Below are 15,952 nucleotides of genomic sequence, written 5' to 3' on the forward strand. Positions count from 1 at the left end.
ACTCATTAACTTGTTAATTTAATAACTAACTAACTGGTTAACCCTTTAACTAACTAACTAACTAACTAACTGCTTAACTATTTAACTAACTGGTTAACTAACTAACAGCTTAACCATTTAACTAACTAAATGGTTAACTCATTAACTTACAGGTTAACTCATTAACTTGTTAATTTAATAACTAACTAACTAACTGGTTAACTCATTAACTAACTGGTTAACTAACTAACAGCTTAACCATTTAACTAACTAACTGGTTAACTCATTAACTAATTGGTTAACTAACTAACAGGTTAACCATTTAACTAACTGGTTAACTCATTAACTAACAGGTTAACTCATTAACTTGCTAATTTAATAACTAACTAACGGGTTAACTCATTAACTTGTTAATTTAATAACTGGTTAACTCTTTAACTGGTTAACTAACTAACTGGTTAACTAATTAACTAACTGCTTAACTCATTAACTCACTGGTTTTCTCATTAACTGGTTATCCAACTGGTTAACTAACTAACTGGTTAACTCATTAACTAACTAGTTAAGTGGTTAACTCATTAACTAACTAGTTAAGTGGTCAACTCACTAACTAACTGGTTAAGTGGTTAACTCATTAACTAACTGGTTAACTTGTTAACTAACTGGGTAACTCATTAACTAACTGGGTAACTTGTTAACTAGCTGGTTAACTTTTCAACTGGTTAACTAACTAGCTGGTGAACTCATTAATTCACTGGTTAACTAACTAGTTAACTGGTTAACTAACTAACTAGCTGGTGAACTCATTAATTAACTGGTTAACTAACTAGTTAACTGGTTAACTAACTAACTAGCTGGTTGACTTACCCCTGTGCTGACTAGCGACAGCATGATTCTCTCGTTGAGCGCTAGAGTTTCTCCCTGCTTCATCTTGATCCTCTTCTTGTCCAGACACTTCATGGCGTACCTGTCGCCACGGCAACACAGACCACAGTCAGACCAATCACAGCATTCATTCATTCATTCATTCATTCATTCATTTATGTATTAATGTATTTATCTCCATCTCTCGTCCAATCAGCTTCTAGCTGGGCGGCGTCTCTTACATCTTCCCCGTGTCGGCCTTCCTGCAGCCGTACACCTCGCCGAAGCCGCCGCGCCCGATGATCCGGTGAACGCTGAAGTCGTTCATGGTCAACTAGAGGAGGAGATTAAAGGGATAGTATCATTTTTTTTAAAAGTGTGGTTGTATGATCTACAAATAGCCCCTAAGTACTTTAATTGCAGTAGAAGACTCTCTGCACTCCTCCCGTTAGCAACGCCAGCCCATAATAGCCCTGCCCAGAGATTTACAACATACAGTGTTGTGAACAGACCCAAAGAAACGGCCTATTTTCACGGCCTAAAAGAGGTTTTACCTGAAAAAAAAATACACAGTTCCATTGTTCACTATAATATAATTTTTTCCAGACCCTCAAAGTGCAGGAAAAACACAGTTTTTATTTGGACCTAACCAACTCACGTATCCCTCCGCCCAGGGTTAGCGCCCGCCGATCAGCAGTTGGTTAGGTCCAAATAAAAACATACAACACTGTATGTTGTAAATCTCTGGGCAGGGCTATTATGGGCTGGCGTTGCTAACGGGAGGAGTGTATAGAGTCTTCTACTGCAATTAAAGTACTTAGGGGCTATTTGGAGATCATACAACCCCACTTTAAAAAAAATGCTACTATCCCTTTAAGATTCATGTTTAGTTTGTTTCCAACTGGTTTGTTTTAAACTACTGATTTTAATTAAGAGTTAGAAATGAAAAAGCTGCAGGTAAAATCTGGCACAGTGGCTCAGTGGGTTTAGGAGGGTTTGACTGGTCTGGACCAGTGGGTTTTACTCACGTGGATGTTCAGCTCCACGTTCTTCCACTGACAGAAACGAGTGAATTTGTCGCTGAAGAGAAAGAAGAGAAAAAACATCAAACTGGAGAAAATTAAACAACAACTCCTCTTCTTTCTCTCCTCTTCTCCTCTTCCGCCTCCCCCGCCCCCCCCCCCCCCTCTCTCTCCTCTTCCTCCTCCTCTCCCCTTCCCTCCCTCTCCTCCTTTCCCCTCCCCCTCTGTCTCCTCTTCCTCCCCCCCTCCTCTTCCTCCTCCCTCCCTCCCTCCCCCTCTCCTCTCCCCTTCCCTCCCTCTCCTCTTCCTCCTCTCCTCCTTTCCCCTCCTCCTCCTCTCCTCTTCCTCGCCTCCTTTCTCCTCTCCTCATTTCCCTTCCCTCCTCCTCTCCTCTCCTCCCCTCCCTCCCTCTTCCTCCTCCTTCTCTCTTCCTCCCCTTCCCTCCCTCCCCTCCTCCTCCCCCTCCCTCCCCCCTCTCCTTCCTCTCCTCTTAGTCCTCTACTCCTTCCTCCCCTTCTCCTCCTCCTTCCCTCCCTCCTCTCCTCCCTCCCCCCTCTCCTTCCCCCTCTCTTCTCCTCTCCTCTCCTTCTCCTCCTTTCCCCTCCCCCTCTCTTCCTCCTCTCCTCTCTTCCCTCCCTCCCTCTCCTCCTCCCCCTCCCTCTCCTCCTCCTTCCCCCTCTCCTCTCCCCTCCTCCCCCTATCTTTTCTCTCCTCTTCCTCCTCCTCCTTTCCTCCTCCTCCTCCCCCCTCTCTCTCCTCTTCCTCCTCTCCTTCTTTCCCCTCCTCCTCCTCTCCTCTTCTTTCCCCTTCCCTCTCTCTCTTGTCTTCCTCCTCCCTCCCCCTCCCTCCCTTCCTCCTCCTTTCCCCTCCCCTCTCTCTCCTCTTCCCCCTCCCCTCTCTCTCCTCCTCCTCCTCCTCCTTTCCCCTCCCCTCTCTCTCCTCTTCCTCCTCCTCCTCCTTTTCCCTCCTCCTCCTCCTCCTCTTCTCTCCTCTCCTCCTCTCCTTCTTCCCCTTCTCCTCCTTTCCCCTCCCCCTCTCTCTCCTCTTCTCCTCTCCTCTTCCTCCTCTCCTTCCTCTCCTCTTCCTCTCCTTCTCCTCCTTTCCCCTCCTCCTCCTCCTCTCCTCCTCCTCCTCCTCTCCCCCTCCTCCCCTCCTCACCTCTCCTCTCTTCCCTCCTCCTCTCCCCCTCCTCCCCCTCCCCTCCTCTCTCCCTCCCTCCTCTCCTCCTCTCCCTCCTCCTCTCCTCCCCCTCCCTCCTCCTCCTCTCCTCTCCTTCCTCCTCCTCTCCTCCCCCTCTCCTCTCCCCCCCTCCCTCCCTCCCCCTCCTCCTCTCCTTCCCCCTCCCTCCCCTCTCTCTCTCCTCTTCCTCCTCCTTTCCCCTCCCCTCTCTCTCTTCTTCCTCCCCCCCTCCCTCCTCTTCCTCCTCCTCCTCTCCTCTTCCTCCCCTTCCTCTCCTCTTACTCCTTCCTCCCCTTCTCCTCCCCCTATTTTTTCTCTTCTCTTCTCCCCTCCCTCTCCTCTCCTTCCCTCCCTCTCTCCTCTCATCCTCCTCCCATCCCCTCACTCTCCTCTTCCTCCCCCTCCCTCCTCCTCCCCCTGTCCTCCCCCTCTCTCTCCTCTTCCTCCTCCTCTCCTCTTCCTCCCTCTCCTCTCCCCCCTCCTCCTCTCTCCCCCCTCCTCTCCCTCCTCCTTTCCCCCTTCCCCCCTCCTCCTCCTCCTCTCCTCCCTCCCTCTCCTCCTCCTCCTCTCCCTCCTCCCCTCCTCCCCTCCCTCCTCCCTCCTCCCTCCTCCTCTCCTCCTCCTCCTCCTCTCCCCCTCCCTCCCCCCTCCTCCTCCTCTCCTCCCCTCCTCCTCCCCCCCCCCCCCCCCCCCCCCTCTCCCCCTCCTCCCCCTCCTCACCTCTCGATGAACTTCTGGAAGATCTTCCCTCTCAGGCTGTCACAGATCTCTACGATGTACGGCTGCAGGGATCAAACACAAACAACCTGATAACAACTTCTTCTTTTATTTATCTTTTCTTTTTCTTTTACGGACGTCAGTGAAGGCATCATCATCACCATGGTTGTTGTTGCCATGGCGGCGCTGCGGTGACAGGTTGATGTAATATGTGTGAATAAAAGCCATGTTGTTGTAGTTTAAAAGAGGAAATCGTTGATTCGATTTCCAGAGATTAGATTAGAAGACGTGAGAAGACGCCTCTTGTTCCCTCTGGACACTGACGATAATTAGCGAGCGTATGAATCTGAATCTGTAAACGACGATGGTTTAAAAATACAGACTGGGCGACACGTCCGCGGCCAATCAGAGCGCAGCGACGGGTCACATGGTCGTTCAGGCAGAGAGAGAGAAACTCAACTCAGGAGTCAGCAGAAAAGAAGCAGAGGGACGAGGCTACTTCCTGGAGTTTCACTGTTTATAAACTAAATACTAACTACTTAAATATCATGTGACTTGTTTAAAGTTTGTTTCACCTTCCCGTCGTCTGGGAAACTGTTGTTTTCACACATCAAAACTGAATTTAACCAGTTTAATTAAACAATATATCACGACAGGCCCCTTAGAGTGGTATAATGAGCATATACCACGGACTGGAGTGATATATTGCTTTTATAAAACAGTTACCAATAATGACAATATGAAAGAGGAATACAATTACAAAACCAATTTTCATATTACAAAAGAGAGCAATAAGGATAATCAACAGGGCCGATTATCGAGACTCAACAAACACATTTTTCATAAACCTACAGATCTTGAAATTTAATGATCTTGTGGACTATAAAACTGCTCAAATGATGTATAAAGTAAATAATAATCTGCTTCCAGACGGTGTCCAGAGGATGTTTCAGACCCGAACCAGTAGATATGAACTAAGAGGGACTCATGTGTATACAAAAGCAAAAGTATGAACAAATGTGAAACAAAGATGTATTAATCAATTACAGGAGTCAATCAATGGAATAATCTAGAATTAGAAATCAAACTGTGCAACACACTTAATAGATTCAAAAAGTTATTTAAAAATAATATTATTAATAAATATAAAACTGATTTATAAATACCAGTGTGCTTATAAACTGCTGTATGTAGAATATGCGTTTTTTTGTTTGTTTTTTGTTTGTTGTTGTTGCTCTGAAAAAAAAAAATGTTTTAAATTGAGTGAACGAAAAACGTTAATTTAAGAAGGGTAGGCAAAATAAGCTGATGCTTCAGCCTACACCTTTTCGGTCAAAGTAAATTGATTTGCTTGTTGTGTTTTTTGTTCTGATTTATTTTGTTTTGTATTTATACCTTTATATTTGTCTACTGTATTTGTTTTTATGAGACCGAAATAAACATACTAAACTAAACTAAAAAATACGCAATCAATTTCATGTAGTTTTATTCAACCAGAAATACATATTATCCAATAAAAAACTGTTCCCAGCTGTCCAGACATTAGCTCCTAGTAGCTCTGTCACTGCTCAGTCCTCTACCATTGTTAACCCTCTGGAGGTCAAAGTTTAAACCTTAAACATGTGAATTCAACTACTTTAGTCCGTTTTTTAACATCGTAAAAACATCAGCTGTCTGTTGCTACGGACTGCAACAGTCCGTTGTCATGGATACATGACAACAACTTCCATTCATACCAGTGATACGTGCCTGAGGCGGAGTGATAGCTTACGCTGTGATGAGGTTTTAGAATAGTAGCCGTGGTATATGCTCATTATACCACGGCTAACAACCAATCAGATCGCCGGATTTCACCTTTACGTTTTATAATGATCAATAAACTTCATTTACTTTAAAATAAAAAACTAAACTTTCATTATTTAGAACCAGAGGAACTTGTTTAGTTTAGTCAGGACCCTGTTTGTTTGTCCGCATGAGACTGAATAAAATATAATGAACATAAACACAACGATCAATAATTATATTTAAATGTTATTTTCAGATCGATGTGTGACAGAAAATCTGATGTATGATGTTTAAAGGGACATTGCGTAGGAATTCCCCCCATCTAGCGTTGCGGTTGTATATATATATCGCAAGCAACTCAATGGTATTTTTCATGCTGCATTCACCTGAAATTGGGCAGACGGCAGACGGACGACAGTAAAGGCGTCAATACAAAAACAATACACGTGACAATATGTTGTCATGGCGATGTGGTATTGTTTTACCGTCTTTCTCTGGACTTCTGTGACTAAAATGACGTCTGGTTTGTTAGCGACGGCCGTCTGCCCGACTGCAGGTGAATGCAGCATCAGTGTAACGCTCCATTCCTGAAAAACATACTACTTCTTTATACAATCAGATTTACTGTACATTGATTTTCTTCACGTTTTCTTCTCGTTTCTGTTTTAAAGGGATAGTTCACCCAAAATTTAAATTTCACTCATTATCTCCTACTCCCCCTCATGTGGACTAAGGGCTGGGAGAAGTTTCAGAGTCCTCCGTGGCTTCTCTGAGTTACAGGGGGTCTCGGCGTAGCAGTGCATGTCCATATAACGGTTGTAAATGGATACCACTTCTTGTGGTAATTTGCACCGGCGTCAGATTTGGACGGATTTGGACGGACCAGGAAGAGAAGCTTCCGCTACAAAACAAGCTTGAAATATAGACTTATTTAATTTTTTTGGGGGACAATTTCTCATTTCGGGGCTTCAATACAAGACGGACATTACATACGAGCAGCATGGAGGTATTTGGATGTTTTTTGGTGTGTATTTTTGTTATGAAGGCAGTTGGTATCCATTGACAACCGTTATATGGACATGCACTGCTACGCCGAGACCCCCTGTAACTCAGAAAATTTCAATTTTGGGTGAACTATCCCCTTAAAATGTTTTCTCATGTTCTGAGTCACATTATTGTTCTGTTTTATTCTGCTGGTTCGTTTCCTCCTCTGCTGCAGCAGCAGGTGTCTGATCAATAAAGGTTCTGACTTGTATTGATCATTGATAATTGATCGTTATGTTTGATCCAATATCGACTGGAATGAAAAACGATGACGAAACATTTCTGCACGTCACAAATCGACATAGCAGCCGCTCAGACGGTGCAGAGGCGTCAAAATAAGACATGCAAACGATGCTGGTGCAAATAAGTGTGAGATTGTGTGTCTGTGTGTGTTTGTGTGTCTCTAAGTGTGTGTGTGTGTGTGTGTAATTAACTAAAAGGAGAACATCGTGCTCTAATTAGTCCGGGTCGGACCACGACACCTCGCTGAGCTCAGATTATAATCTGTGTTAATCTCGTGTTATTCCTCATAGTTTTCAGGTCAGACTGTGACATCGTCGGCAGGGGGAGGGGCTCGGTGTGTGTGTCTGTGTGTCTGTGTGTGTGTGTGTGTGTGTGTGTGTGTGTGTGTGTGTGTGTGTGTGTTACCTGGAACAGAGTCGGGGGAACCTGTTTCTTTGCCAAGTGGCTCTGCACGTGGTCGACGGCTTTCTTAGAGAAGGGCTGAAACACAGGAGGAAACACTGGCTCATTAGAACACACACACATTAACACACACTTTAACACACTAACACACACACACATTAACACATTAACACATTAACACACACACGAACACACACACACGCAGCTCAACCAGTAATTTCACTTCTGCTTTCTGTGTTTGTCCCCGACACCAGGACATGAGACTGCAGCGAGGCCTCTACAGGACATATATCTATATCTGTGTGTGTGTGTGTGTGTGTGTCTGTGTGTGTGTCTGTGTGTGTGTGTGTGTGTGTCTGTGTGTGTCTGTGTGTGTGTCTGTGTGTGTGTGTGTGTGTGTGTGTGTGTGTGTGTGTGCGGGGGCGGCTGTGCTCAACAACTTCCTCCCTCCACGCAGCAGCAGCAGCAGCTTGTTCTGACTTTGCTTTACATTCAGATCTGTTAAAAGCTGCTTTGTGTCGCTGTTGTTGTTGTTGTTGTTGTTGTTGTTGTTGTTGTTGTTGTTATGTGTGATGCTGAGGGCAACACACACACACACACACACACACACACACACACACACACACACACACACACACACACACACACACACACACACACACACACACACACACACACACACACACACAGACACACACACACACACACTATGCAGCGAGGATTTCCCCATTATTTTCTTCTCGCCAGTGACACAGAAACATCTGAGGCGGAAAAAGCTGCTTCATGAGTCACAGCTACAGACGACAAAGAGTTAAAACCAGACTGCTGCTCCTTCAAAATAAAGGTAGATGTTTGTGTTAAAGCTCCTTCAAAATAAAGGTAGATGTTTGTATTAAAGCTCCTTCAGAATAAAGGTAGATGTTTGTGTTAAAGCTCCTTCAAAATAAAAGGTAGATGTTTGTGTTAAAGCTCCTTCAAAATAAAGGTAGACGTTTGTGTTAAAGCTCCTTCAAAATAAAGGTAGATGTTTGTGTTAAAGCTCCTTCAGAATAAAGGTAGATGTTTGTATTAAAGCTCCTTCAGAATAAAAGTAGATGTTTGTATTAAAGCTCTTTCAGAATAAAGGTAGACGTTTGTGTTAAAGCTCCTTCAGAATAAAGGTAGCTGTTTGTGTTAAAGCTCCTTCAAAATAAAGGTAGATGTCCAAGCAGCCGTCAGGACTTCCTGTCACTTTGTGATGTCACAACTAAGCCCCGCCCCCTCACCACCTGGACCATCCATCCATCCATCCATCCAACAACTTTGCAGGATTTTTAGTTTCTCTGAGTGTTTTATTCTGAAATCTGCTCTATTTTTTATTGGATCACTTTAGAAAACAGTCAGCCAATCAGAAGAGAGGCTCAGAGCCTCCTCCTCTCTTCTGATTGGCTGACACCGACCTGTTGTTACTACAGCTCCAGAGAAAAGCTGAGAGAGAGAGGAGATGGAAAACTACTCTTTTACATCTTCTCATGGATCAAACTCTTCAAAATAAAAGGGCAAACTATGGAGCTTTTATTCTGACAGCTTCCTGTTATCTGTGTTTGAACTGTTTCCTTTATTTTAATTGAACAACAGTTTTCACAGTTTTGTGTCAAGTTGAATTTGATCATCCAGAGTCAATAGAACTGTATTTCATTGAACTCCTTTGTTCAGTCTGAAACTGTCGCTTCATATTTAATGTTTTATAACTTTACAAACGTCTCAGATTTAAATTTAAACGCGTCTGTTTTGAGACAATAACGTTTTTTTTCTTGTTTGATGTTGAGGTGTTGGATCAGTGTCTGTTCTTGAACCTTTGAGTCCTCAGTGAAGTGAAACCTGTTGGAGGCTTCAGACTTATTGAGACCGATCGATCAATAGGGTAACTTAGGGTTCGATTAGTGGTTATTGATAGAAACAGACTCACGTGTGAACAGGACAGGAGCTCCTTCATGATGTAGCCGTCGTAAATCTGTCGACTGCGGCTCAACCGCTCGTCCTCCGAGTCCAGCTTCTCGTAGTCCTTAATCTGAAACACACACACACAGAAACACACACACACGGTCATGTTAGCTTACAGCAGCCTGACCTCTGACCTCTGACTAGGGGTGGGAGAAAAAAATTGATTCACATAAGTATCGCAATATTTTTTTTGACGATTTTTAAGATTTTTTTTTTAATAGTGTGCAATGTGCATTTGTTCGCCTTTTTTACATCCAGAGAGTCCAGGTTTTGAAAAGGGTTTAAGTTCACTTTATAATGGAGTATGTTCATTTATAGGCTCCTACAGTGTTTGTGTGCAGATAAATCTTAAAGGGATAGTTCACCCAAAATTTAAATTTCACTCATTATCTACTCACCCTCATGTAGACCCTCATCTCGCGAGATTTGCACCGGTGTCAATGCAAATCGCGCAAGATTTAGACGGACCAGGAAGAGCAGTGCTGGGAGCTTCCGCTACAAACAAGCTTGAAACATAGACTTATTTAATTTTTTTCAGAATTTTTTTCTCATGTCGGGGCTTCAATACAAGACGGACATTAGAGACGAGCACTATGGAGGTATTTGGATGTTTTTTGGACAAAGAAAAGTGGTGTCCGTTCTCAACCGTCATATGGACATGCAGTGCTGCACGGAGCCCTGCTGTAACTCAGAGAAGCCACGGAGGACTCTGAAACTTCTCCCAGCCCTTAGTCCACATGAGGGGGAGGAGATAATGAGTGAAATTTGAATCTTGGGTGAACCCTTTATCCCTTTAAAATGTAGCAGTTTACCTCAGTCTATATCTCATTCTGTCAGAAAGGTTTTTTCTAGACTCTTTTATGCAGTCCAGGCTTTTGAAAAGAGAGTAAACATATATATTGCTGCTGAATAAATCTTAAAAACTGACTTACATGTGATGTGTATTTATTTTTTGGGGGGAAAATATTTCCTGGAATAGTCTGTAGACAATCAGAATCATTTAACTGTTTCACTGGAGTTAAAAGTGCAAGAAAACTGGCAATATCGTAGAATCGCAATTTAGATCGAATCGGCATCCAAAAGAATCGTAGAAGAATGGAATCTGGAGAAAAGCGTATCGTCCCAGCTCGACCTCTGACCTCTGACCTCTGACCTCTGACCTCTGACCTCCATCACTCACCTCTTCGTAGAACTTGAGCTGAGGAACGGCCTCGTCGATCTCGTTCATGCAGAAGTCCTTGAAGAGCAGGAAGCCTGAGGAGACACAGAGAGACGGAGAGAAACGTCAGGACAGACCAACACGGTTTGTTTTATTGTGGTTTTGTTTTTTACAAACAACGCTCGCTGTGACTCCAGACTGGAGCGTTTTGAACCGTTGGACAGATTCCCACTAAGATCTGGTCCCAGGCCAAGAAGACCGTCGTGGTGCGTTCACTGACAGTCGGGGAAAACGATGACTCAGAGTTTACAAAATAAAAGCGCAGAGTCGGAGAAGAAAAAGGAGAAACTGTTTATAGCAAAGTCAGTGGGAGGTTGTGAACACACACACACACACACACACACAGGTTGTAGCTTTGATGTGTGTGTGTGTGTATCTCTGCTTCATTCACAGAGTTTGTGCTTCAACAGAAACACCTGAGGTCACGTGACCCCGTTCCCTTTTCTCCTGCTGATGTGAACACGTCCAAACTTCTGACGACCTGGAAAACTTTGGGAATTCACCTCAGGATCGATCCAGATGTTTATCAGGGTTCCCACTCTTTTCTTGAAATCATTTTCCAGGGGCCTCATTTATCAACCGTGCGTAGAAAAGGTTCTAAATTCTGTCGTAGGAATGAAATTAAGAATGTGTGTAAGTACAAAAAAATCCGTATTTATCAAACCTGCGAACACCAGTCGTACGCACACTAGTAAGTAATCAGTGATGATGAATCCCACCTGTTCCTAACTACCATGGTTAGGGTCATTTACATTCAGAAACGCCTCCAATTGACCATATATGGTAGCAACAATCCCTTTAATAATGCGTGAATGGATTCTTTCCCCACACCAAAATCATGGCAAAGAGGGCGGAGAAGAGGAGTTTCTCTGATACCGAGATTGACGTACTTGTGGGAGAAGTTGAATCAAACCAAAAAATACAGTTTGGAAAACTAAATGCTGCAGGTGTGACCAACAAAAGATAAAATGCTGCGTATGGAGAAAGTAACAACTGCTGTTAATTCTGTTGGGTCAGAGGAAAGATCACTGAGAAATAAAACAGCTGTCTTTTATATGAAGGTAGATTTGTGTCTTTATTCTTCAATCAAAAAATATATTTTCAATAAAAAAAACATTCACTTCAATAATAAAATTGATTGAATAATAACGACACAAATCTACCTGCATACTTTTAAAGCTTGTCACACCAATCATTCAAAATGTCTGCTAAATTACTAATTGAGAAATTTTTTTAAATTAGGAAACAGGGAACATGTGTGAAGTTTGGGATGGCTGAACACTGTGACTTGATAAATGAGGGCCCAGGACTTTTCCAGGGCATTTTCACACACACACACACACACATCGCCCCGTCCCATTCCATTCATGCTTTGGAGAAGTTGTAGTTCGACAGTTGTTACACTTTATTTTGTACATTCAACCAGTTTGTTTCTATATTCTCACCCCAAGAAATTTGATTTAAAGGTGTGCAGTCTGTGGCTCTCTAACTCATCTTATGAAATAATATCTCACATGCTTAGAAATTAAGACAAATTTATCATCAGAACAACGCAAAAACATGTAGTTTTTGTTTCTAAACCAGATCTAAAACAGCTCTCTCTTCTCGCTGGGCAGCTACATCTTTGGAAAGCAAATCCTTATCGTGGGGTCTGAAAAAGTCACATTTTTTTCAGGACAACTCAAGCTTCTCCAGGACATTTGACCCTTTTTCTCAATTTCCATGTGTTTTCCACGACTGGATAATTGGTCAACCATTTTCCAGGTTTTCCAGGACACGTGGGAACCCTGTTTATGTTTATGATTAAAACTGAACTGTAGTCATTGATCCATCTGAGACAAAGGAAATTAAAAATATCTTTACGTCTGAACATCGGAGGGTTAGTTTGACTTCTACTCTGTGAAACGTTTTCAACCACCTGCTTCAATAACAATCTGAGGAAAAACATAAATAATAAAATAAAATCAAAACATGAGAAAATATCTGGAAATTTAAAGACTCAAAGTTTAAATTATCTAAATATCTGCTGGTTCATCGACTCGTCTTCGTGGTTCTGTCAGAAAACATCACAGCTGACGGTCGGGATGTTACAGCGCAGTGTGTCCAAACACACACACACACACACACACACACACACACACACACACACACTGAAGTAAACAACTGATACACACACACACACACACACACACACACACACTCTCGGTGTGGTCCTCAAACGCACCAACAATGGATAAAAATCTCACGACGTGTCGTCAAATCCACTCAACTAAACATTATAGAGGAGGGGGGGGGGGTGAGACGCTCCATCGCCATGGAAATAGCCTCCATGACTACAGGCTGCAGGATGGAGCAGAGAGAGAGAGAGAGAGGAGGAGATGGAGGAGGAGAAGGAGGAGGAGAAAGAAGAAGGAGGAGGAAGAAGAAGAGGAGGAGGAGGAGGAAGAGGAGGAGGAAGATGAAGAAGGAGGAGGAAGAAGAAGAGGAGGAGGAGGAGGAAGAGGAGGAGGAAGATGAAGAAGGAGGAGGAGGAGGAGGAAGATGAAGGAGAAGGAGGAGGAGGAGGAAGAGGAGGAGAAAGAGTAAGAAGGATGAGGAGGAGGGGGAAGAAGGAGGAGAAAGGAGAAGGAGGAGGAAGAGGAGGAAGAAGGAGAAGAAAGAGGAAGATGAGGAGGAGGAGAAGGAGGAAGAAGAAAGAAGGAGCAGCAGAGAGAGAGGGAGAGAGAGAGGAGGAAGAAGGAGAAGATAGAGGAAGAAGAGGAGGAGGAGGAGGAAGGAGAAGGAGGACGAAGAAGGAGGAGAAAGAGGAGGAGTAATGAGCTCAGCAGTCACATGTCACACTCAGATCCTGTTAACGGTTATTTCTGTTAACACCTGAAGCTGATCAGGTCTCACACACACACACACACACACACACACACACACACACACACACACACACACACAGCACTGAGTCTCGTCTGTGACCTTCTGATCAATCAATCAATCAATCAATCAATCAATCAATCAATCAATCAATCAATCAATCAATCAATCACTCACCAGCATCATAATCCACAGCAGAGCTATAAACAACAGTGACTACATAAGTTTGACGTCTTTGTTCTGTTTGGTCTAAAACTCAAAGCCGTTTCTGTGGACTACACCTTTAAACAAATTCAGTTCTTAATCCGCGTGAATAAAAAAATTATTGATCGATTATCAGAAGAACAGCTGCAGATTATTTTTCCACAGATAAACAGATCGATTCAAACCCGACGTTTCTTTTTTACTTTTATCGTTATCGTCCGTTTAGTAGTTGATCAGTTTGTGAAACCTAATCAATAATCAATAGAAGCCCTGTGAGCCACTGGAAGACTTTTATTTTGAAAAAGCTCTGTGCAGGAAGTGAAGTGAAGCGATGCGTTCACTGACAGGCTCGTAAAAACCGCCGCTGTACAACCTGGTCGATGTGAACGGACCAATCAGCAGCTGTATTGATCACTGAGAAGACAATAAACTGATCATGTTGATTAGACTTTATTGATTGATTGATTGATTGATTGATTGATTGATTGATTGATTGATTGATTGATTGATTGATTGACATTCCTCAGTCTCAGTTTTTAATATTTTGACTATTTTAACTCTTCGTATTCTGCCTTCATGTCAGTATTAATAGTTTTATTGATCTGTGTGTGTTTCTGTCTCAGTCCAGTAGTTTGGAACAAAGAGAAGTTAAATAGTTAATGAAGTCGATTCTGAGTCTGAACCTGAAACTGAACTGAAGCCGGAGTTTGAATGGGTTCATGTTCGATTCCCGACTCCCAGCACAGCAGCCCACTGGGCCACAGCGCCGCCTCCGCCCAGCTCCTCTCTTTCTCCCTCTCTTTTCTCTCTCTCTCCCTCCCTATCCCCCTCTCTTCTTTTTCTCCCTTATTCTCTCTTTCTTTTCTCTTTCTCCCTCTCTCACTCTCCCTTTTCTCTCGTTCTACCTCTCTTTCTCCGTCTTTTCTCTCCCTCCCTATCCCCCTCTCTCTTTTCTTTCTCCCTCTCTTCTCTTTCTCCCTTCCTCCCTCTCTCTTTTCTTTCTCCCTCTCTCATTTCTCTCCCTCTCCCCTTCTCTCTTCTCTTTCTCCCTTCCTCCCTCTCTCTCTTCTCTTTCTCCCTCCCTCCCTCTCCCCCTCTCTTTTCTCTTTCTCCGTCTCTTTTTTCTCTCACTCCCTTTTCTCTGTTTCTCCCTATCCCCCTCTCTCTTCTCTCTTTCTCCCTCCCTCTTTTCTCTTTCTCTCCCTCCCTATCTCTCTCTCTTCTCTTTCTCCCTTTCTCCCTCTCCTCTCTCTCTTTTCAATTTCAATTCAAATATCTTTATTGGGATGACAAGGCAGTGCTTATTGCCAAAGCTTATAACAATAAAATATTAATAAAATAAACAGGGTTAACCCTTTTCTCTCTCTTTCTCCCTCTTTTATCTCCCTCCCTATCCCTCTCTCTTTTCTCTTTCTCCTCTCTCTGCCCTTCTCTCTCTCTTCTCCCTCTCTCTCTTCTTTCCCCCTATTTTCTCTTTTCTTCCTCTCTTTTGTCCCTTCCTCCCTCTCTCTTTTCTCTCTTTCTCCTCTCTCTCTCTTCTCTTTCTCCCCTTCCCTCTCTCTCTCTCTCTCTTTTCTCCCTCTCCTCTCTTCTCCCTCTCCCCTCTCTCTTTTCAATTTCAATTCAAATAGCTTTATTGGGATGACAAGGCAGTGCTTATTGCCAAAGCAATATAACAATAAAATAATATTAATAAAATAAATGAGGTTAACCCTTTTCTCTCTCTTTCTCCCTCTCTGTCTTTTGTTTTGTTTTTTTCAGGCGGGCGTTCGATATCGTCCTCCCTCACTTCTTCCTCTCCTCCGTTATCTCTCCTGCAGACGTGACGCATCACTTCCTCCACACAGGCTGCATGTCACACACACACACACACACACACACACACCAACAGGCCGGGACCTCCAAAATCTCTCCAAAACTCACCTAATATCAATCGACAAAGAGAACAAAATAAATTATATTAACAATTGGGAAAAATGAAATTAAAACCATCGACAAACTAGAACGTTATCGCTCACTGGATAGAGAATACTCTGCAGCACAATATCTAATACTAAGCGTACAAAATCCCAAACAAAAACACACATTGGCAACGTATACAGGCTCTCCGACCATCAACTAGAGGTGGAAAAAGGTCGGCATAAAAAAGAGTGGAAGCCAAAATGAGTCACAGTGACCCAAATTTCAAAGTTGAGATTTTGGTATCAATGGAAAGATTAGAAAATCAGCTTTAAAATGATACCCTAGTCAAAGTCATAGCTACATTTGATGGTTTTCTAGATGTGGCCATTTGAATTACGATCTCCTACTCTCTTATTCTGTTCTAAAACCTGAGAAAATAGCAGTTAAAGTTTTTTGCCAGTGACTCTGGCATCTGTTCCTGTACCACGTGATTACACACAACCTATACGGCCCCTTGTTGTCATAGAGGCAGCATTCAATGACC

At 43.2% G+C, this 15,952-nt stretch overlaps 1 protein-coding gene across 3 annotated transcripts in view; it reads right to left on the reverse strand.

Moving 5' to 3' along the window:
- grk3 (G protein-coupled receptor kinase 3) overlaps window positions 1-15,952 on the reverse strand; it is a 104,690-nt gene that overhangs the window by 33,003 nt on the left and 55,735 nt on the right. For all 3 annotated transcript variants that reach the window (XM_085792586.1, XM_085792587.1, XM_085792588.1), the window contains exons 3-9: window positions 10,399-10,472; window positions 9,184-9,285; window positions 7,239-7,313; window positions 3,765-3,826; window positions 1,872-1,923; window positions 1,086-1,177; window positions 847-946 (exon numbers count right to left, since the gene is read on the reverse strand). In XM_085792586.1, coding sequence (XP_085648712.1) covers window positions 847-946; window positions 1,086-1,177; window positions 1,872-1,923; window positions 3,765-3,826; window positions 7,239-7,313; window positions 9,184-9,285; window positions 10,399-10,472 — 557 coding nt within the window. The remainder of the gene's footprint in view (window positions 1-846; window positions 947-1,085; window positions 1,178-1,871; window positions 1,924-3,764; window positions 3,827-7,238; window positions 7,314-9,183; window positions 9,286-10,398; window positions 10,473-15,952) is intronic.

Source organism: Trachurus japonicus, chromosome 12 (genome assembly GCF_045865225.1).
Source record: "Trachurus japonicus isolate A0001 chromosome 12, Traja_1.0".
Taxonomy (NCBI): Eukaryota; Metazoa; Chordata; class Actinopteri; order Carangiformes; family Carangidae; genus Trachurus; species Trachurus japonicus.